We start from the raw sequence: 23,813 nt of genomic DNA on the forward strand, positions 1-23,813 counted from the left end.
AAACTATGTACCGGCTTTGCCTGTCCGTCCGCACTATATTCTGTTCGCACATTTTCTGTCTGCCCTCAAATTTTAAAAACTACTGAGGCTAGAGGGCTGCAAATTGGTATGTTGATCATCCACCCTCTAATCATCAAGCATACCAAATTACAGCCCTCTAGCCAAGGTTAAATTAGCCATAATCGTGCTTATGGTTAAAGTTTCATGGGCCGCGGCTCATACAGCATTATACCGATACCACCGAAAGATAGATCTATTTTCCGGTGGGCTGATTACTGTGGCTGTAGCGGCTGTAAACTCGGTGCGCAGAAGAAACTTCGGCTCATTTGTTGCACATTTTTATCTCTCTTTCTCTCTCTCTCTGTTCAGCTGAAACATTCTGAATTGGGAGCAAAGATGCCGAATTTCTAGTCACAGGTAGGAGAGCATCCCGTGAAAGGTTAAGGCAAGATATATTCATCCTTAAAATCCCGAAATAATACGCAGCGTGAAGTCAACCCTGGAAATGGTTCTGGCTTCGAGAAACCTGAATTTCATATCTTAACATGATATCCAGCAACTGTCTGAATTTTTCTTTGAAGTATATCTGCATGTATGTTTTTCTAAATAGCTTCTTTTCTTATTTTATGTTTTAAAGTCATATATTTATTTACCTCTTTCGCTATTTTCACTCTCCTCTTCACTATCTTTTCAGTAATTAGCAGCTCGCTGAATAAATTTCTGAAAACGTTAGATGAAGAAATTCTTCGAATTCACTTTCCTGAAATACTCGAGAAAATAACTATTACCAAATGCAAATGTAAGACCCATACACCCATCTCCAAAGTATTATTACCAAGTTTACTTATTTGTATAAAGACTTTAATAAAAGACGCACAGAGACCTCATGGGGTCTTGAGAACGAAGGTCTGAAGGTGTCATAAAAACAACCGATTCAAGTGGTTATAAAAAAATTAAGGTTTGTAGAAGCGGTCATAAAGGAAATCGGTCGTTTGGTACGTAAAAATAAAGACGGTCTTCAGCGGCCGTATTATCAAAGGTCCGGAAATTCATAAAACAAAAAGAGCAAAAAAAAAAAAAAAACAAAAAAAAAAGTGACCTCAAGACTGAAAGTGAGGGGGGAGGACAGGGAATATAAAATTTAGTCCAAAGACCAAGCACTTGGGCCTATGAGGTCATTCAGCGCTGAAAGGGAAACAGAGTAAAAAGGGTTAAAGGTGTAACAGGAGGAAAGCCTCGCAATTGCACTGTGAAACAAAATTGTTGGGAGGAGGTGGAAAGTGAGATGGAAGAGAGAAAATATGAAAGACGGTAAAGTAACAGGAATATCAGGGGGTGCATCTGGGGACTGAAGGGACGCTACAAAGAACCTTAAGTAATGCCTCCAGTGACCCCCCACTTCCCCTACGTTGCTCAATATTGAAGGGTTCTGGTGTCTGAAGTGAATATACACATAAGGACTTCAAGGTCTGAAGCCAGAAAAAAAATCCTTATGATAAAATAACCGACTTGAAATGACGAAAATAAAGGCCTCAGCCACTTCCAGCAAGCGTTGTTTAGGCTAATTCAGGCTTTTTTGCTCCCTAGGATAAGTCTTGGCCAATGCACTGCAACATTTCAAAGTCTCTTTAACGGCTATTTCAAGCCATTGGTTTCCTGAACTTATCGTCTCTTACTCTTGATCACATGGCATCTAAAGAACTTACAATTTAACATCCCCAAGAGATTAGGTATCTTTGGGAGACCCCAGATTTTAAAAAAAGGAAAAATTTAGATGAACCAAAGACACAAATCACCCTAAAAAAGGCAACGGGAAAAGAAATACACCCCGTTTGTTTACGAGATTTCCAAAGATGCATTTCATGCTCGCGACCATATAGACGCCAGGGCCGTGAAAAATGCGATTTCTCGCCTATTGCAAAATTTGGATCCAGTCCAACGACGAGAGAGAGAGAGAGAGAGAGAGAGAGAGAGAGAGAGAGAGAGAGAGAGAGCTTGGGCCAGTTCCAGGTTACGGGTGTTTTTTGGTACGACTTTTATTGTATTCGTCTGGGATTTGCCATTTACGGCTGCCAGGCCAGTTCGATTCTCTCTCTTAGGGGTTATCTTTGGGATTCAAGAGAATTCTCTCTCTCTGAGAAGCTATCTCTGGAATTTAGTTACCTCTTTAATCTCAGAGAATTCTCTGAGAAGTTATGTCTGGAATTTAAGAGAATTCTCTCTCTGAGAAGTTATCCCTGGAATTTAAGAGAATTCTCTCTCTGAGAAGTTATCCCTGGAATTTGAGAGAATTCTCTCCCTGAGAAGTTATCTCTGGAATTCAAGAGAATTCTTCCTCTGAGGAATTATCTCTGGAATTTAAGAGAACTCTCTCTCTGAGAAGTTATCTCTGGAATTTAAGAGAGTTCTCTGCTCTGAGAAGTTATCCATGGAATTTGAGAGGATTCCCTCTCTGAGAAGTTATTTCTGGAATTTAAAAGAATTCTCTGTCTCTGAGAAGTTACCTCTGGAATTTAAGAGGATTCTCTCACTGAGATGTTATCTCCGGAATTTGAGAGAATTCTCTCTCTCTCTCTTTCTGAGAAGCTTTCTATGGAATTTAAGAGAATTCTTTCTCCGAGAAGTTATCTCAGGAATTCAAGAGAATTCTCTCTCCGAGAAGTCATCTCAAGAATTTAAAAGAATTCTCTCTCCGAGAAGTTATCTCAAGAATTTAAAAGAATTCTCTCTCCGAGAAGTTACCTCTGGAATTTAAGAGAATTCTCTCTCCGAGAAGTTATCTCAGGAATTTAAGAGAATTCTCCCTCCGAGAAGTTATCTCACGAACTGAAGAGAATTTGCATCGTCTCGAACACGACTTTTATCTAAATGTTCCCCTTTAGGAACCACTTTGATGCATGATTATGTCAAAAAGAGAAAAATGGAAGAACGTCCTCTGAGCCGTCAGGAAATGAAAATTGATGACCGCATGATGGGAATATTGCAATAAATGCAGAGAAGAAGAATGCGACCCTCTAAAACGACATCTGGATGAAGCTGAAGCCTCTGTCTTTTGCTGTTTAATCTTATTTTCATTTCCTTTTAAAATACTCATCTCTATACGAAATTTAACATATAAAATATAAGGAAGTGCCCCCTACATGCTCATGGAATGATTGAAATAATAAAAATTTTCACACAAGTCGCTTCAAAAGCAATACCTTTAAAGAAAATTACGTAAATCAAAGGATACAAAAACTTAGACCTTCAATTTTATTTCTCAATTATCTTGCAGTCTTCCTTTAAACCTACGGCAGGAGATGAATGATGTAGCCTATCCGGTAGGCCAATAAATTTACAATCACCAGGAAGAAAAGGTCCTTCGGGTAATGAAGCGTCATGAAAGCTTACAACTTTGACCTCAAGCTAAGGAGTTATGAATGGCTTACAGACCTTTAAACTTCCAACACTTTCGTCGTATGTCCTATTTTCTTCGAGCCTGGGTTAAAACGGGCATGAAGTTGCCAGTCCAATTAGCCTTTGCATTTGAGAAAGAAGTTGGTTAACGAAGGGCATCAGTCTCCTGACGACACTGAGTTTAAGATACTTGCTGACTTATTTTTTTTTAATTCGAGGGACACTGGGCAACAAACATAGCTCCAAAATTTAACTAAACCCTGTGACACGAAGGAGAGGAGAAGAAAAATGGGTTGAGAGGGAAGGACGGTAGCTGTCATGACCTAGAAGGAATAGACAGAGCCACAATTCAAAGGAACAGAATGCTGAAAAAGACAGATCAAAGACAGGAGAAAAGGAAAGGTCATTCCAAAACATGGATGTATAGAAAAGAGGCACATTGGGAAAAATAGCCACTTCTTCATATTTGGAATTAAATGTGGCGTGGGCTGGCAGGTACGAGTATGAGCAAAATAATATTATGAATACTGAATAACTTTCTGTGAAAAGAGCCTAGGAGCCGGGGGAGGGTTGGGGGTGATTGAAGATATGTGATGGAGGGGTCTGGTGTGGGAGGGGAGGGGAGAGGGGAGAGCGTGGAGGGGAGGGGGAAGGCTAAGGGGAAAGGAGGATTGGCAAATGAAAGAAGTTAACGCGAAAAAAGAGAGAAAAAGCTACCTTAATTAAGTCCTCCTGTCGTGAATGAATGCATGAATGCATTAATGAAAGCAATGAATGTACACTGAAGGATGAAGCACTGACTCAAAGACTTCTTTCATGCAGTATAAGATTTCTTTTTTTTGTTTGTGTGTAATTTTCTTATAATTTTTACCTGAGGAATTTTAATCTGTCTCACAAGTCTCTCTCTCTCTCTCTCTCTACTCACTCTCTCTCTCTATATATATAGAATCTACTGGTCACCCTTAAAAGATACGTATATGCCACTACACAGCCTTAGAGCCAAATGCAAGAATATGAAGCAATTCTAACGTCCTTAGCAAGACTCGAACCCGCATGCTGAATACCAGAACGAGGTCACACACAAATAAAAGTGAGTGAGAGAGATGAAGCCGACAGAAAAAGAGGCAGGTAGACGTGGCTTCTATCTATCCTGGTGTAGGCGAGGCCGTTCGTCAGAATACCTCCTTCGGGATTTTCCCGTGATCTCTGGTTCGCGAGTCCCTTTGGAGCACCGCCTAATTAGAGCTAACGAATTGACTTAGTCCCATTGACTCGGGACCTCATGAACTTGCCTGAATTTCCACTTTCAATCGCCAGGTTAATTAGCACCCTCTCCCTCTCTCTCTCTCTCTCTCCCTCTCTCGGGGTTAGTTGAACGTTTTGTAGAAGTACGGGATACGTATGTTTGTTCTCTCTTTCTCTCTCTCTCGAGTTTAGATGAACGTCTTGTAAAAGTTCGGGATACGTATGTTTGTTCTCTCTCTCTCTCTCTCTCTCTCGTTTAGATGAACGTTTTGTAAAAGTTCGGGATACGTATGTTTGTTCTCTCTCTCTCTCTCGAGTTTAGTTGAACGTTCTGTAGAAGTTCGGGATACGTATGATTATTCTATCTCTCTGGGTTTAGCTGAACATTTTGTAAAAGTTCGGGATACGTGTGCTTATTCTCTCTCTCTTGTTTAGTCAGACATTTGTAGAAGTTCGGATACGTATATATTCTCTCTCTCTCTTAGGTTTAACTGAACATTTTGTAAGTTCGGAATACGTTATCTTATTCTCTCTCTCTCTCTCTCTCTCTCTCTCTCTCTCTCTCTCTCTCTCTCTCTCATTTCATGTTGCTGTGCTTACATCCCCATTTTTTTATTCCATAAAATTGCCCGGAGGCAGGTTTAAAACGTCTCGCAAAAACTGTAAAAAATTAAGTTATTCTATGAGAAATTCTGTATAAATCTATATACAATCTAAATGCAAAACGCACGGACGAACGCGAATAAAAGAAAAAACAAGGAGGTAAAGGAAAAAATGAGAAGATCCTGAGACAATGAAATTATAAATGAAAATGATAAATTGTTGTCTTAACATTGCGGTAAAGATTCTCTATAAAATATCAACGACCACCAAACTTCATATTATAAAATAACTTTTAGCAAAAATTTACTAACAGGAGTTCTAGTACAAAAATAGTTAAAGTCAGATTATATATACATATATATATATATATATATATATATTATATATATATATATATATATATATATATATATATATCTGTCTATTATCTATCTATACTCTCTGTTTGTCTATCTATCTTACCTATCTATCATATACATATACAAATATATAATATATACATATACAGAGTATATATATATATACATATATATATATATATATATATATATAAATATATATAATATATATATATATATATATATATATATATATATATATATATATATATATATATATATATATAAATATATATCTGAGAGAGAGAGAGAGAGAGAAGAGAGAGAGAGAGAGAGAGAGAGAATCAATATGGTTTACAAAGTCATATCATCCTTGCGTATATCATTAGTAGACATGGTCAGAGAGAGAGGCCCTCAGCAATAAGCGGCACAGTCAAATCAGCATGTGGTATCCACCACCAATCTGGGCCAATTAAGCAGAACCTTTGATCTTAAAGAGGAGACCCTGGAATTTCCTGGGAGAAAGGAACTCCTGATAAACTGCTCTGTCGTGATGCAATTAACCTGTTTTCTGGATTCGATTCGATCTAGAGAAAACACGTTTGGGCCTTTGGCTTGAAGCTGGTGTCCTTGTCTATATTAGCCAAGTTATGCAACAGAATATAGAATTTAGGCCTGAGGCCAAGCGCTGGGACCTATGGCGTCATTCAGCGCAGAAGGGTAAATTGACAGAAAAGAAATAATTGTTAGGGAGATGGAAAGTCAGATGGAAGAAAGAGAATATGAACGGAGGTACAGTAAAAGGAGCTACGGGACAAAGGGACGCTGCAAAGACCCTCAAGTAATGCCTACAGTGCACCACTTGGGTAGTGTTGTCAGTATACCACACGGGGTGCACTGTAAGTATTACTTAAGGGCCTATGCAGCCTTCAGCTCTCTTTTTATATGCCTCCGTTCATCTCTTCCAGCTGTTTCTCCTAACCCTCTCCTAATAATTGTTTCAGCATTATTTATCCGTTATTTATTACTTATTTATTACTTTGTCCAACAGGACTCCCAATACCATCTTAGGTCTCTGATCAAGCAACGTGTTTGGTCATTGCTTGGGTGGGTGACCAGCTAGGGAATGTCTAACGCCGTTGGCGTTCAAGTGCCAATGACCCTGAGACTCACAACATACTATATGAACTTGGTAAGAGCGGTAATCGGTCACAATGAGGATTGATAGGCTCTTATCCGCCGTCATTTGATGTGTCAGTTTTCTGAAAGAAAACTATTACGCCAACTGTCTGTCCGTCTGCGCCTATTTCGCCCTGGATCTTAAAAACTACTGAGGCTAGGGGCTGCAAGTTGAATATGTTGATCATCACCCTCCAGTCATCAAACATATCAAATTGTAGCCCTCTGACTCAATGAATTTTATTAGGTTAAAGTTGGCCATAATCGTTCTGGCATGGCAACGATATATAGGATTAACCACCACCGAGCCGTGGTTAAAGTTTCATGGGTCGCGGCTCATACAACAATAAAGCAAAGACCACCGAAAATACAGCTCTATTTTCGGTGGCCTTAAGTTCCAGAAGTAGCGGCTGGCCTGAACTCGGTGCGCCTTGATTATACGATGTAGCGGCTGTACAGAAAACTCATTTTACTTCTTTTTACATCCCTTTCATCTCGATTTTTCTCTTTACTTATATCACTCGGCTTTATTCTATTTTCACGTCTGATTTACATTGTCTTTTATTCCCTCTTTTAATTCTGTCTCCCTTTCTCGATTTTCTCTTTCTAGTTCCTCGTCCTCTTTCCTTCCCTCTCCTTTAAAACTGGCGAGTTTTTCTTAGACTTTCAATCTTTAATAAATTTTGGGACAAACTTATCATTTCGCGTCACTCCGCAATTTCTATCTTCATCTCATTTTCCAAAATCGTCACTTCGCCAACTTTTCAATCTCATTTCCTTTTTTTTATTTTCGTTTTATTTTTCAGGCGTCATGGCTTCATCGTTATCACCTGTTTTTTGTATATCTTCTGAATTATATTTTTGCTCGTTCTTTTTATTCCTTCTAAATTATATTTTTGCTTGTTGTTTCTATTCCTTCTACATTTTTGCTTGTTCTTTTGATTCCTTCTATATTTTTGCTTGCTCTTTTTATTCCTTCTAAATTCCATTTTTGCTTGTTCTTTTTATTCCTTCTAAATTACATTTTCCCCTGTTCTTTTGATTCCTTCTAAATTACATTTTCCCCTGTTCTTTTGATTCCTTCTAAATTACATTTTTTCTCGTTCTTCTGATTCCTTCTAAATTACATTTTTGCTCGTTCTTTTGATTCCTTCTAAATTACAATTTTTCTCGTTCTTCTGATTCCTTCTAAATTACATTTTTCCCTGTTCTTTTGATTCCTTCTAAATTACATTTTTGCTCGTTCTTCTGATTCCTTCTAAATTACATTTTTGCTCGTTCTTTTGATTCCTTCTAAATTACATTTTCCTTGTTATTTTTATTCCTCCTTTATTACATTTTTGCTCGTTTTTCTTATTCCTCCCGAAAATTCTCTCTTCTCTCCTCTGCGAAATGACTGTCTGGTCTTCCACTTCCTTCGCCTGACTTTCTTTTACCATTTCCTTGCTTTGCTACGTTTTCTTTCTGGAAAATAATCTTCGTCTCTTTATGTCTTTCGTTTCTATTCCATATTCTGTCAGCAACGTCCTATATGCCTCTTCTTAGAATCTATTTATCGTTCCTTTATTCTTTTCTATTTCTGTTTTTTCTCACAACTTTTCTGCAATAACCTCCGTGTCTCTTTTCCAATTTTCTTCTTTGTCCATCCTTCGTAAGGTCCTCTCTCTCTCTCTCTCTCTCTCTCTCTCTCTCTCAAGGTTAAATTATCTCTACGTGTATATTTTACAGTTTGCTTCTTTGTCCTTCCTTCGTAAGGTCGTCTTTTATCTCTCTCTCTCTCTCTCTCTCTCTCTCTCTCTCTCTCTCAGTCTAAATTATCTTTACGTATCTCTTTTCAATTGTTCTTTATTCATGAGGTTCTCTCTCTCTCTCTCTCTCTCTCTCTCTCTCTCTCTCTCTCTCTCTCTCTCTCTCTCTCTCTCTCTCTGTGTGTGTGTGTTACATTGTTTCTACATGTTTCGCTTACAATTTGTCTCTTTGGCCTTCTCTTGTGAAGGCCTATTCCTCATGTACCTCTCTCTCTCTCTCTCTCTCTCTCTCTCTCTCTCTCTCTCTCTCTCTCTCTCTCTCAGCTCAGCCCAGCTGCAGCGAAGTTATTTGCGCTTCCTCATTAAGACATGCCATCAATCACACGTATCATTTTACGACGCGCCGAAGCAACGGAGAAGCCCCTGGCCAGATAATGACTGAAGGGGGTAGGGGGAGGGGGGCGGGTGGAAGATTATACTCTCTCCCTCCCTCCCTCTCTCTCTCTCTCTGCCTCGCCTTTCCCTCGCCCGGCGCTGCCTTCAACAAAAGGTCTAATTCCGGTTTATTTGCCCTCGATGGCCAGGCGAGGCAACGCGACCCGCGAGGCATTCTATCAAGTTCTCGCCGTAATTGTTATCATTAGCGCTTGTAGTAAGGGACTGGGCGAGCGCAGGAGTGATTGTGGATGGGTTTCTGGATGGGATTGTGGATGGGATTTGGGCCGAGTCTGCCGCCGCCGCCTGCCGCTGGCGTCACTGGACTTAATGATGGCGGGGGGAACTCTAGCTTTGGCATGAAAGAAATGAGCGGAATTGTGGGAATGGTGTGGTGTGGAATTGTGGAAATACTGTGGTGTGTGGGATTGTGGTATGGGGCGGACGTGATGGCTGAAGAATGTGGGTTTCAGGGGCCGTGGGAAGTTGTTGTGATGGTTGTAGTGACTGTGTATGTATGGAGGGGAATTACAGTGATGAATTATGATTGTGGAATGATAATGAAGGCGTAGAAGTGTGGAATGATAATGATGGTGTGGAAGAATGGAATGATAATGATGGTGTAGAAGTGCGGAACGATAATGAAGGTGTAGAAGTGTGGAATGATAATGATGGTGCAGAAGTGTGGAATGATAATGATGGTGCAGAAGTGTGGAATGATAATGATGGTGCAGAAGTGTGGAATGATAATGATGGTGTAGAAGTGTGGAATGATAATGATGGTGCAGAAGTGTGGAATGATAATGATAGTGTAGAAGTGTGGAATGATAATGCTGGTGCAGAAGTGTGGAATGATAATGAAGGTGTAGAAGTGTGGAATGATAATGAAGGTGTAGAAGTGTGGAATGATAATGATAGTGTAGAGGTGTGGAATGATAATGATGGTGCAGAAGTGTGGAATGGTAATGATGGTGCAGAAGTGTGGAATGATAATGAAGGTGTAGAAGTGTGGAATGATAATGAAGGTGTAGAAGTGTGGAATGATAATGAAGGTGTAGAAGTGTGGAATGATAATGATGGTGCTGAAGTGTGGAATGATAATGATGGTGTTGAAGTATGGAATTATAATGATGGTGCATAAGCGTGGAACCCCGACGATGATTAAAGAATAGTGTGGAACTGTAGTGACGGCCTAAGCAGAGTATTTATGGTGACCTTGTGAAAAGTGTGGTGTTATGATAGTGTATTAGTGTAAAGCTACATTTCCCCTTCCCCTACCTCTTTTTCATATCACGAACATATGTATATGTATAATGTGTGTGTGTGTATATATATATATGTATAATGTATGTGTATGTATATATTATATATATATATATATATATATATATATATATATATATATATATATATATATATATATATATATAGAAAGAAAGAGAGAGAGAGAGAAGAGAGAGTGAGTGGTCAGAAACAGCTGTATGGGTTCTTTCATGAAATTAAACCGATTTATCTTTTTTATTTTTACTAAATTTCTAGTGTCATCATCATGGTGGACACCTGAAAGGCAGACATTGAATCATATGACAGAAGTTATTAAATAAACAAAATATATATACATACTGTATAAATATATATATATATATATATATATATATATATATATATATATATATATATATATATATATATATATATATATACATATATATACGCCCATCAAATTACCTGACTGATCGTCAGCATCGTGAGGTCGTTCGGGTCGTGATTCTTTTGACCCTGGACGCCTGTAGGACGACCTCTTGACGGAGGAACGGGAGAACCGCCGATCCTCCGTCAGGGCAGTGGTCGAGCCCCGCTCACTGGCGGCCTCACTGCTGACGTCACTTTCGCTGCTGTGACGCGAGCTGCCGACGCTGGCCACGATTCCCGTTCTGGAAAGAGAAGAAGAAGAAGAAGAATTAGAATAAGAAGAAGAAAAGGAAGAAGAAGAATTAGGAGGGAAGAGAAGATGAAGAAGAAGAAGAAGAAATAAGAGGAAGAAGTAGAAGAAATTATAAGAAATAAGAAGAAGAAGAGAAAAGTGAAGAATGGCAAAGAAGAAGAAGAAGAAGAAGAAGAAGAAGAGGAAGAAGTAGAAGAATTATAAGAAGAAGAAGAAGAATAAGAGGGAGAAGAATTAGAAGAAGAGAAGAATTAGAATAAGAAGAAGAAGAGGAAGAAGAAGAATTAGGAGGAGAAGAAGAAGAAGAGGCAGAAGAAAAAGAGAAGGAGGAGAAGAAGAAAGGGTATATAGAAGAGAAGAAGAAGAAGAAGAAGAAGAAGAAGAAAAATTAGAATAAGAAGAAGAAAAGGAAGAAGAAGAATTAGGAGGAGAAGAAGAAGAAGAGGAAGAAGAAGAAGAAGAAGAAGAGGAAGAAGTAGAAGAATTATAAGAAGAAGACGAAGAAGAAGAAGAAGAAGAAGAATAAGAGGGAGAAGAAGAAGAAGAAGAAGAAGAATTAGAAGAAGAAAAGGAAAAAGAAGAATTAGGAGGAGAAGAAGAATTATAAGAGGAAGAAGTAGAAGAATTATAAGAGGAAGAAGAAGAAGAAGAAGAAGAAGAATAAGAGGGAGAAGAAGAAGAAGAATAAGAGGGAGAAGAATTAGAAGAAGAAGAAGAAGAAGAAGAAGAAGAATTAGAAGAAGAAGAAGAAGAAGAAGAAGAAGAAGAAGAAGAAGAAGAAAGAAATGAATAATCTTTAATGAAGTTTATAAACTTATAAGTTATATTTAAAAAAAAAGGTTAGTCCTAATTCTGTATGATAGAGGAGATTTTTAAAACTAATTAGTCTAATGATAAGGTCATGAAAGCATTAAAATGTTTATTTCTTAGGAGGAATAATGATTGATTTCGCAAGGGGGATATTGAGTCAGGACTGTGCATTCCAATATAAATTCACTTTTGGATTACTTCATTTCAATGTTTTCTCAGTGACGAAATATGGAACACCATCTCCAATAAAGTACTTCTGAAAATCATCTTAATGCTGTTCTCAATAACATGGTAAGGGACTACACTTAATGGAAAGGGTATTCATAAAAAAAATAAAATAAGGAACGCTTTCAAAAATACAGAATTCCTTAAAAAAATAAGATTATGAATTATGCTTTAAAGGCGTCTTGTCGAGTCAAGATTGTGACATTAAGATATCAACTGATTTTGGAATTGTATCATTTCAGTGCTGTTATCAATGGCAAGACAGGGAACAACATTTCAAATAAAGGCATTCGTGAAGAAAATAACGAACGCCTTAAAAAAGTATGGAATTACTTGAAAAAAAATAAGAATGAATTATGTTTTGATGGCGCCTTGTCGAGTCAAGATTGGGACATTAGGACAAACTAATTCAGGAACTCTTCATTTCAGCGCTGTTCTCATTAACAAGATATGGAATACCATTTAAAATAAAGGTATTTCTGACAAAAATAAGCAACGCCTTAAAAAAATATGGAATTACTTGAAAAAAAAGAAAGAATATGAATTATGTTATGATGGCGTCTTCTCGAGTCAAGATTGTGGCATTCGAATATAAGCTTATTTTTGGAATTGTATTACTTCAGTGTTAGTCGTAATAACGAGATATGGCACTTCTGAAAAAATAAAGCACATCATGAATAAATAAAGACTCCCTTAAAAATAGGGAGAGCATTAAAAGATAATGAATTCCTTTGCAAGAAATAAGAAACTCCTGAAAAAAGTTCTACTCGGACACTTAAGAAGACACTTAGTAAAAAATATTCACATATCACCAAAAAGAAGAAAAAACTACAGAAAGAATTAGATAAATTACGCATCCTTCGCGTCGATATATACGCAGATAGATAGATAGATTGATAGATAGATAGATCAATAGACAGACAGATAGCTACAATAATCCGCTTTACCACTGAGATCAATTTACCCTCGTTTTCAATACGATATTTGAATGCCACAAATGAAAGTAACATCGGGGTTATTATGTCGTCAGTGAATGCAAACTTGATTTCGATTTCAGCTCAATGGACCCATGACGAGGCTCCAGAGAATACTCTGGATTAAAAAAACTGGAATCCCCTCAGAGTCCTTTTGCATCCTCCATGACAGAAATCTCTCGGGGGTGGGCTGGGGGAAAGGATATCTGTCTCCCCTTTACAAGAGTGAAAGGGGAAAGGACCCTTCCCCTATTCCATACAGGTAAGTTTAGCTCGATAACTTTATTGAAAAAATGATGATTTGATGGCTGCATTGAGATAAGGGTCTACTTAACTGCTGAAGACCGACAAGAGGTGGCTTTTGGCCTGTTATCGAAATGAGATGTAATTTTGTTGTTGCCAGGTGTACGAGAATGGGAGAATATAATAAGTTTCTGTCTTTGTTGATAATCGTCTAGACTATTTCTACTCTTGAAGAAACGGATATAAATAATAATATTTAGTCATGACGAAAATCTACTGTTCTGAGTCAACTTGTGTTAGCTCTAACGAAGGTCACAAATTATATATATATATATATATATATATATATATATATATATATATATATATATATATATATATATATATATATATATATATATACCACAATATATATATACACACACATATATATATATATATATATATATATATATATATATATATATATATATATATACATACATACATACATATGTTTATGTTTACATAAGCACACACACACATATGTATATCATTCGTTCATACATGTACATTTTATCTCTCTCTCTCTCTCTCTCTCTCTCTCTCTCTCTCTCTCCAGAGTGTTGTGCCCAGCTTTCAGCAATCACTGCAATATCCCTTCGATGGGAGCGAAGTTCGTTCTCATATGAGCACCTGAATGACAACTTATTGTTACCTCACAGTAAACAAACAAACAAACAAACAAACAAACGAGAAGTCACATTACTCTGAAGTCATTCAGAGAGAAATGTGAAGTCCTTATTGCCTGTCTCTTGAAGTTACCTAGACAGTAGACTTATGTATTGGTCTCCTGCACAATCTCGAGCTGATTGCAAATCTAGTAGAATTCTTTGGCCATTCTATAGATGCTCAAGGGAGTCTGTTGTTTTAGGGAAACCTGTTGTTTTGAGGAAATCTGTTCTTTTAGGGGATTCTGTTGTTTTAGGGAAACCCGTAGTTTTAGGGAAACCTGTTGTTTTGAGGAAATCTGTTCTTTTAGGGGATTCTGTTGTTTTAGGGAAACCCGTAGTTTTAGGGAAATCTGTTGTTTTTGAAATCTGTTCTTAAGGGATTCTGTTGTTTTAGGAAACCGTAGTTTTAGGAAATCTGTTTTAAGAAATCTGTTCTTTTAGGGGATTCTGTTGTTTTAACTGAAGGAAAATCTGTTGTTTTGAGGAAATCATTCTTTAGTTGTTTTAGGATACCTGTAGTTTTAGGGAAATCTGTTGTTTTGAGGAAATCTGTTCTTTTAGGGGATTCTGTTGTTTTAGGGAAACCCGTAGTTTTAGGGAAATCTGTTGTTTTAAGGAAATCTGTTGTTTTAGGGGATTCTGTTGTTTGAAGGAAATGTGTTGTTTTAATCAAGGAAGTCTGTTGTTTTAAGGAAATCTGTTGTTTTAGGGAAATCTGTAGTTTTAAGGAAATCGGTTATTTTAATTAAGGGAGTCTGTTGTTTTAAGGAAATTTGTTGTTTTAGGGAAATTTGTAGTTTTTAGGAAATCTGTTGTTTTAATTAAGGAAGTCTCTTGTTTTAGGAAATTCTGTTGTTTTAAGAAAGTCTGTTGTTTTAAGGAAGTCTGTTGTTTTAATAAATTCGTTGTTTTAAGGAAGTGTGTTGTTTTAAGGAAGTGTGTTGTTTTAAGGAAGTCTGCTGTTTTAAGGAAGTCTGTCGTTTAAAGAATGTCTGTTGTTTTAAGAAAAAGCTTTTGTTTTAAGCAGCAATTTTTTTCTTTTTCGGATTATAACCTTCCATTTTTCAAGAAGCGAGGTTATAGGTGCATGCGCCGAAAAGCTGTATATATTTTTTTATTTTTATCGGTTCTTAATCTATAATCTTCCCTCTTTGAAGAGACGGAAAGATAGCGTTCTTCGGCGCTAGATCCCACTGTATTATTATTATTATTATTATTATTATTATTATTATTATTATTATTATTTTCTCAAATTTACGAAATATTTAATAAAACACAGCTGAAGGCAACTAAGAATGAATAAGTATTAAAAGTATAAAGTATAAAAAAGTTTAAAGAATAACAGAACTGCAAAGTGCATAAAAAAATTATCAAGTAAAAATTGCGCCAAAGTTTCTTCATCGCAGTCGAGTTTTCTGCACAGCGTATAATCAAGGCCACCGAAAATAGATCTATCTTTCGGTGGCCTCGGTATAATGCTGTATGAGCCGCGGCTCATGAAACTTTAACCACGGCCCGGTGCTGGCCCATCCTATATCGTTGCCAGAAGCATGATAATGGCTAACTTTAACCTTAAATAAAATCAAAACTACTGAGGCTAGAGGGCTGCAATTTGGTATGTTTGATGACTGGAGGATGGCTGATCAACGTACCAATTTGCAGCCCTCTAGCCTCAGCAGTTTTTAGGATCTGAGGGCGGACAGAAAAAAGTGCGGGCAGAATGAAGTGCTGACGGACAGACAAAGCCGGCACAATAGTCTTCTTTTGCAGAAAACTAAAAAGGAACTTTTAGGAGAAAAAATATAAGATTCTAAGAATAGGAAAGCGCTTACAAGAGCAAGATGGCACTTTTCGAATTTCCAGAGAGAAAAAAAAACATTATTTTATTTTTTTTCTTTTGGTTTTAAGAAATGTAAGCACACGCGTTAGAGGTAAGATTTTCTTCCCGGCAATTAAATGGGATTGTAACTTTCTGGTTTTTCAGGTATATCTCGGATACCAGGTGATTTAAGATGATTATTTTGTTATTTATTTTGATTTTCATGCATAATTCTTGTTAGAACATTGTACGTAATGATTAATGATGTTAGAAAATTTATATATATATATATATATATATATATATATATATATATATGTATATATAATGGTAAATAAATATTCATATATATATATATATATACACATATATATATATATACATATATATACGTATACAGTATACATATATATGTGTTATATATAATATATATCTATATATATATATATATATATATATATATATATATATATATATATATATATATTTATATATATACATGTACATGTACACACACACACACATATATATATATATATATATACATACACATATATACATACACACATACACACATACAAATGTAAACACCAACCCGCCCACCACTGAAAGGGGCAATCAGGTAATGTGGGCGACACGGCTGATCAATACAGAGTAACTAGTTTTAATGACGACATACTCACTTAACCATTATGACAATTTCATCACATCTGCATTATCCGTTCGCAGTCAGGGACACATCATTTCCACTTCATTATCACATCACATTTCCATTTCATTAACACATCCCCACGTCGATTAGCCTTAAAAACACCTTAAGGATGAATTTCGAAACGCAATCCCAGTTTAAAAATCGTTTTAGTTTTCTATAAAAGAAAACTATTGTGCCGGCTTTGTCTGTCCGTCCGCACTTTTTCTGTCCGCCCTCAGATCTTCAAAACTACTGAGGCTAGAGGGCTGCAAATTGGTATGTTGATTATCTACCCTCCAATCATCAAACATACCAAATTGCAACCCTCTAGGCTCAGTAATCTTTATTTTATTTAAGGTTAAATTTGACCATAATCGTGCGTCTGGCAACGATATAGGATAGGCCACCGCCGGCCCGTGTTAAGGTTACATGGGCCGCGGCTCATACAGCATTTTACCGAGGCCACCGAAAGGGAGATCTATTTTCGGTGGCCTTGATTATACACTACAGAAAATTCAATTGCGCCGAAGAAACTTCGGCGCATTTTTTGTTTAAATTCGATTCAAGCGACTGAAGGTAATTTGAGTTCGCAAGTCTAATTTGGGAATTCGTCAGGGTATTTGAAGCAGGAACCTCCTCTCAAGGATTTGCGGCTTCGTTGCTCCACCGTGAGCTCCTGGGAGTTGCTTCAATCTCTCTCTCTCTCTCTCTGGTTATTAGAACATGCACAGCGATTATCATTGAGGGGATTATGTCGACAATAATTATATTGGTTTAAATCCATTACTAAAATTTAATAGAAAGAGTTGTTATGGCAAAGTTTGGTGAGGGTAAGAGTGGTTTCAGATAGATCCCAATCAATCAATCAGGGAAGCGAAATTACCATATGTAATTATATATCTAAAGTCCCGCACCATCAACTTTCGCTATCTGTATCAATAATTCTCCTCATTCTCTCAAAATCTCTTTCTTATTACTATATAAATATGCAGCTTCCATCCAAATGTATGTACTTATACATCAAAATTGGCATTTAAGTTTGTATAAATTCAAATTTATCAGTCTATATTTGTGTGTGTGTAATAATATATATACATATATTTATATATATATACATATATATATACAGTATGTATATGTTTATATATATGTATACACACACACACACACACACACACATATATACATATATATATATATATATATATATATATATATATATATATATATATATATATACTATTTCATAAACACAATAATATATATTTACGTGTACTCTTGTTCATGGTACACAATTATCTATTTTTCTTCGTAATTAAATAATTTCCACCGTGTAGTGCCAAGAAGTACAAAAAATAACCATGATAGAAAGATAGAGAGATAGATAGATTAAATAGAGAGAGAGAGAGAGAGAGAGAGAGAGAGAGAGAGAGAGAGAGAGAGAAGAGAGAGACTTACTACTCCAGTTTTCATTCGGCAAAACAATTACTCTCGCTTCACACGTCAAATGAAAAGTCACCGGCACACCGGCCCCCGTCCCCGCCCCCTTCACCATATACCCCATTCTTTCGCCCCCCTCCCCCCCAAAAAAAAACTTCCAAAGGGAACCGTTTGAACTCCTGATGAAGAACCAGTAACGTCAAGTGACAGAGACAAGGTATATTAGAAGAGCCACATGCCGGTGGGGAGGTAAGCTTTGTTTGGAGGGGGGTGGTAAAGGTATGCCCTGGGTTGGAGAGGGGGATTCAGCGTGTCAGGGAGGGGGAGAGCCCCGTGGTAGGCATATGGGACAGGAGCAGGGCAGTGAGAAAGGTAGAATTCCTTCTAAATGTTGTTTCTGAAAAATAGTTAAAAGCAATTGATACGAATGCCCAGCGTAACGGCAATGTGAATCAATAAAATATAAGTAAATAATAAAGATGATTATTATTATTATTATTATTATTATTATTATTATTATTATTATTATTATTGCTAGCAGATTCACAATTTCGTGAAAAACAATCTGAGCAATAAAAATCCACAATTATATATTATATTACTATGTAAAATAAACCAAAGACTTTCGAACACTTGAACGGTGTTCCTCATCAGTGTTAACGTTAAAGTGCAAAGGCTTTAAAAGGGGACCTTGCCATAGAAAAAGTGCTTACATCAACAGCTTCTAAATAATCTCACAGACAGAAAGGGGACCTTGCCACAAAAAAAGGTGCTTACAACAACAGCTTCTAAATAATCTCACAGACAGAATCGGGACCTTGCCACAAAAAACTGCTTACAACAACAGCTTCTAAATAATCTCACAGACAGAAAGGGGACCTTGCAACAAAAAAGTGCTTACAACAACAGCTTCTAAATAATCTCACAGACAGAAAGGGGACCTTGCCACAAAAAAAAAGTGCTTACAACAACAGCTTCTGAATAATCTCACAGACAGAAAGGAGACCTTGCTACAAAAAAGATGCTTACAACAACAGCTTCTAAATAACTCACAGACAGAAAGGGGACATTGCCACAAAAAACTGCTTACAACAACAGCTTCTAAATAATCTCACAGACAGAATTGGGACCTTATCACAAAAAAAATGCTTACAACAGCTTTTAAATAATCTCACAGACAGAAAGGGGACCTTGCAACAAAAAAAGTGCTTACAACAACAGCTTCTAAATAATCTCACAGACAGAATTGGGACCTTGCCACAAAAAAAGTGCTTACAACAACAGCTTCTAAATAATCTCACAGTCAGAATTGGGACCTTGCAACAAAAAAAAGTGCTTACAGCAACAGCTTCTAAATAATCTCACAGACAGAAAGGAGACCTTGCCACAAAAAAAAAATTTCTTACAACAGTTTCTAAATAACCTCACATGAAGAAAGAAGACCTTGCCAGGATAAAAAGTAAAAAAAAAAAAAAAAAGGGTCGCCATCCCTGTGAAGGAGCGTAATCAAAAAGACAAGATTCTGCCGCGATATTTGAACTTTTCCCTTTTCAGATTCGCGTCGAAGATGATGGAATTCAATCTCGTGAAAGCTTACGTTAATAAAGAGCGAGTCTTACGAAATCGCGATTCGTTATTGCTCTCTCTCGCAAGAATTCTGTTTTGAAGGTCCGTTGCTTTTCACACGTTGCGGATTCCACGAACAATGGCAAGGCCTTAGATTATTATTATTATTATTATTATTATTATTATTATTATTATTATTATTATTATTATTATTATTTGTAAAAGTCGTAGCAGAAGTTATATTTGTAGTTATAGTAGTAGTAGTTATAGCAGACATGGAAAATATTTCTCGTTAATAGCAATATTAGCATCAATGAAAACTTACTTTATTATTGGTATCATCATTATTATTACTTGGTATCATAATTATTATTACTATGCTATCATTATGATTTGTAGTAGTAGAAGTAGTAGTAGTAGTAGTAGTAGTAGTACTAGTAGTAGTAGCTGATATGAAATGTATTTCTCGTTAATGTTAATATTAGCATCACAGATAACTTAGTTTATTATTTTTGACATCATTACTATAATACCTTAATATGTGTATTTTTTCAACTTTCAAAACTAATCAAAAGGGCACCCTAATACCCTTTCCGAGCCCAGGGCGGAAGAAAACAAAAGGAGTTTCAAAAACAGGCAGCAGAAGAAGAGGAAGTCACTGAATGTGGGCAGATGGAGCATACCGTGAGGAACAGTGACTAACAAAGTACCTGTACAAAAGGAGATAACGAAACTACCATGTAGCTAAGAATAGAGGGTTGTGATAATCGTCACGGCATTTTTTTTCTTTTTGTTATCAAAATGGCCGCCCCCCCCCCGGCCCCCGTAAAAGCTCTGGCTTTAGGTTCCAGCTGACTGTGTTCAGGTGGGTAGGAATGCATCCTAGACAAAACTTTCCCCTACCCGACCGAAAAAGGTGAATTTTCTCACCAAATAGGCTGTTTTCTTTTAAAATTAAGGAATAAATGTCCCTCCTCTTTCAAAGAACTATGTTTCTTCTTTTTTTTGTTTAAAGAACGTTTTTTTAAAAGACAAAATTTGCTCAGCCAAAAAGGCGGCGCATTCTTCCTAAGGACCAAATATTTTTTTTGAAAAAAAAAAAAAAAAAAGATTGGCTGCTCCAAAAATGCTTTCTTTATTTTAATGACTAAATTTGCTTACCCAAAAAGCACAGTGGTCTCTCCTCAAGGACCAAACATTTTAATTTTTTTCAAAAAGGTGCCTCCAAAAAAAGTTTTTTTAATGACAAAATTTATTTATCCAAAAGACAGTGCATTCTCCATAAGGGCCATTTTTTTAAAGAAAAATGTGTATTAAAGCGTCTTTATGTTTTTTTTTTTTTTTACAAAATTTGCTTATAAAAAAAAGTGCATTTCTCTCAAAGACCAAATAATTTTTTTTAAAGGTGCCTTAAAACGTCTTTTCACTTTTAAATGACTAAATTTGCTTAGCCAAAAACACAGTGTATTCTTCTCAAGGACCAAAAATATTTTGTCCAATAAAAGAAGGGGCTAAGTTTAAGAAAAAAAAATTTCTTTCCCAAAAACGCAGTGCATTCTCCGCGAGAACCAAATATTTTTTTTTATCCTATAAAAGAAGGGGGGGGGGGCCTCTTTTCAAAAGACAAAAAATTTGCTTACCAAAAACGCACTGCATTCTTCTTAAGGACCAAATATTTTTGTTGTCCAATAGAAGGGTCTATCTCTTTTAAAAAAGGAAATTTTCTTTCCCAAAAAGGCAGTGCATTCTTCTCAAGGACCAAATATTTTTTTTATCCAATAAAAGAAGGGGCCACCTCTTTTGAAAATCCAAAATATTTGCTTACCCAAAAACAGCGCATTCTTCTCAAGGACCAAATATTTTTTTGTCCAATAGAAGAAGGGGCTAAGTTTAAAAAAAAAATTTCTTTCCCAAAAACAGTGCATTCTTCTCAAGGACCAAATAATTTTTTTTGTCCAACAAAAGAAGGGGCTACCTCTTTTCAAAAGACAAAAAAATTGCTTAACGCAAAAACCCAGTGCATTCTTCTAAAGGACCAATTTTTTTGTCCAATAAAAGAAGGGGCTACCTCTTTCAAATAGACAAAAAAATTTGCTTACCCAAAAACCCAGTGCATTCTTCTCAAGGACCAAATATCTTTTTTTGTCCAATAAACGAAGGGGCTACCTCTTTTAAAGAAAGACAAAATTTGCTTATCCAACCTTGGCCAGCCGAAGCTCCGATGCTCATCTGGGTTAATCTCTTTAAGAAAACACAAAAGGCCTCAAGTCCATCTAACGTAGATGACTCAGCGGGTACACAAAAGGGCCTTATGTTGACGCCTAATGGGGTCGTTGGACACTCAGGAGAGAGAGAGAGAGAGAGAGAGAGAGAGAGAGAGAGAGAGAGAGAGAGAGAGAGAGAGAACCCCGGAAGGAGAGGAGAAAGCACTCGAGTATTAAACAGGGATGAAGATAAATATATAGAAAAAGAGAGAGCGAGAGGGAAGGTTCTTCCATGAGAAGTTCGTGCATAAGAACGTGTGTTTCTTGGTGACACATCGAGAGAGAGAGAGAGAGAGAGAGAGAGAGAGAGAGAGAGAGAGAGAGAGAAAATACACGATGTATAGGGAGTAGAAGGAGGGCATCACGAGAAGGGGGGAGGGAGGAGGGGAGGAGGAGGAGGACCTGAGAGAGGGTTGTTTGGAAGAAACTGTCCGGAATTTTGGCGCGAAAAAAACACACACACGCACACACATACAAAAAAACGTTGACCAGGAAAGAACCATCTGGATAAACGAAGCAGCAGCGGTTGTATAACAAGAAAGATGAAGATAACAAAGGAGGAGAAGAACAAGAAACAAGGAATAATCCTCACGTCTCCCAACAGGAGCCCATAAGACGAGGGTGTGAGCGAAGGGAGAACACTGGCCGTCAGCGGAGGGGAGGGGCGTCGTCACCAAAGACCCCTCACTTTTTTTTCTCCTCATCTTCTTCTTCTTCTTCTTCTTAGTCTTTTTTTCCTAACCCCTGGCGGACGTCCCCTCTTGAGTCTCCCTCTCTCTCTCTCTCGCGGGGGCGCTCTCTCTCTCCCCTCAAAAACATTAGAACCTGTTGAGGCTCTTGAAACCCCCTCACTCTCAGGGTACGCGGCCAGGGGAATGAACGAGGGGAAGAGAAGGGGAGGGAAGGGTTACTATCAGTGGGCGGAGCCCTGAGATCAGGGGTACGAAAGAGAGAGAGAGAGAGAGAGAGAGAGAGAGAGAGAGAGAGAGGGATAGGGGTGGTGGGGTGGAGGGAGGGGGGGAGGGATGGACGTTTCGTAATGGTCTGGTCACAACAAATAACGGGACTCTTATGATAAGGAGATATAAATAAGAAAAGTAAGGTATTATTATTATTATTATTATTATTATTATTATTATTATTATTATTCTGAAGATGAAACCTATTCATACGGAACAAAGATACAGGTGCCACTGACTTGCAATTCAAGCTTCCAAAAGGATATTGATGCGAAGCAAATATAAACACAGTGCCGTGTAATAAACAAAAAACAAAACAGGCATGAGAAACAGCAAAGATAAACAAAGCACACTCACAAAAAACAATAAATAAAAAAAAAGGAAGAACTAAAAGCAAAATGAATGAAGAGAGAGCCTCTAAGAAAACGAAAGAATAACAATCCAACTGTCATTCAAGAATCCCGCGAACCGAAGCAAAGGAACCGCCAGAAACGAGAGAGAGAGAGAGAGAGAGAGAGAGAGAGAGCGATAAGTGCAGCCATGGGAAGGCAGGGAAGAGTGGGCAGGGTTGAGATGAATGAGGCAGGTAGGGAGAGAGAGAGGAAAAAGAACAGGCAAACCACTGAGAGACAACTCTGAGGGGAGAGAGGGGAGGAGGAGGAGGAGGAGGAGGAGGAGGAGACCACTCACCCACGAGTTGTAGGAAATGGATGACTGGGTCAGTAGTAAACACTGGGTGACCCACTTGACGTAGAGGGGGCGTAGACGGAGGGGGTTGCCTTTCTTAGAGGATTCTCTCGACCTTATGATTATATATATACAGTATATATACAGTATATATATATATATATATATATATATATATATATATATATATATATATATATATATACACTAAATTCTTGATATACATGCAGTTAAAAATGCACAAGAGTTTTACTAATTTATACATTGGTTTATATTTTTAAATTTAAATTTAAATTTATTTTTAATTTTTAATCTCTTGCCCATATAGCATATATATATATATATATTATATATATATATATATATATATATATATTATATATATATATATATATATATATATATATATATATATATATATATATATATATATATATATATATATGGGTGTGTGTGTGTGGTATGTGTGTGTGTGTAAATTATGCTGTATAGGCAAGGATTAATTTAAATTTAATAATGTAAACCAGAGTAGA

The 23,813-nt window shown here is 36.9% G+C and overlaps 1 protein-coding gene across 1 annotated transcript in view; it reads right to left on the reverse strand.

The window, feature by feature from the left end:
* The window catches only part of LOC136844444 (regulating synaptic membrane exocytosis protein 2-like), a 201,736-nt gene that overhangs the window by 60,215 nt on the left and 117,708 nt on the right, over positions 1-23,813 (reverse strand). The window contains 1 exon segment of the mRNA XM_067113692.1: positions 10,673-10,878. Coding sequence (XP_066969793.1) covers positions 10,673-10,878 — 206 coding nt within the window.

This window comes from Macrobrachium rosenbergii, chromosome 2, assembly GCF_040412425.1.
Source record: "Macrobrachium rosenbergii isolate ZJJX-2024 chromosome 2, ASM4041242v1, whole genome shotgun sequence".
NCBI lineage: Eukaryota > Metazoa > Arthropoda > Malacostraca > Decapoda > Palaemonidae > Macrobrachium > Macrobrachium rosenbergii.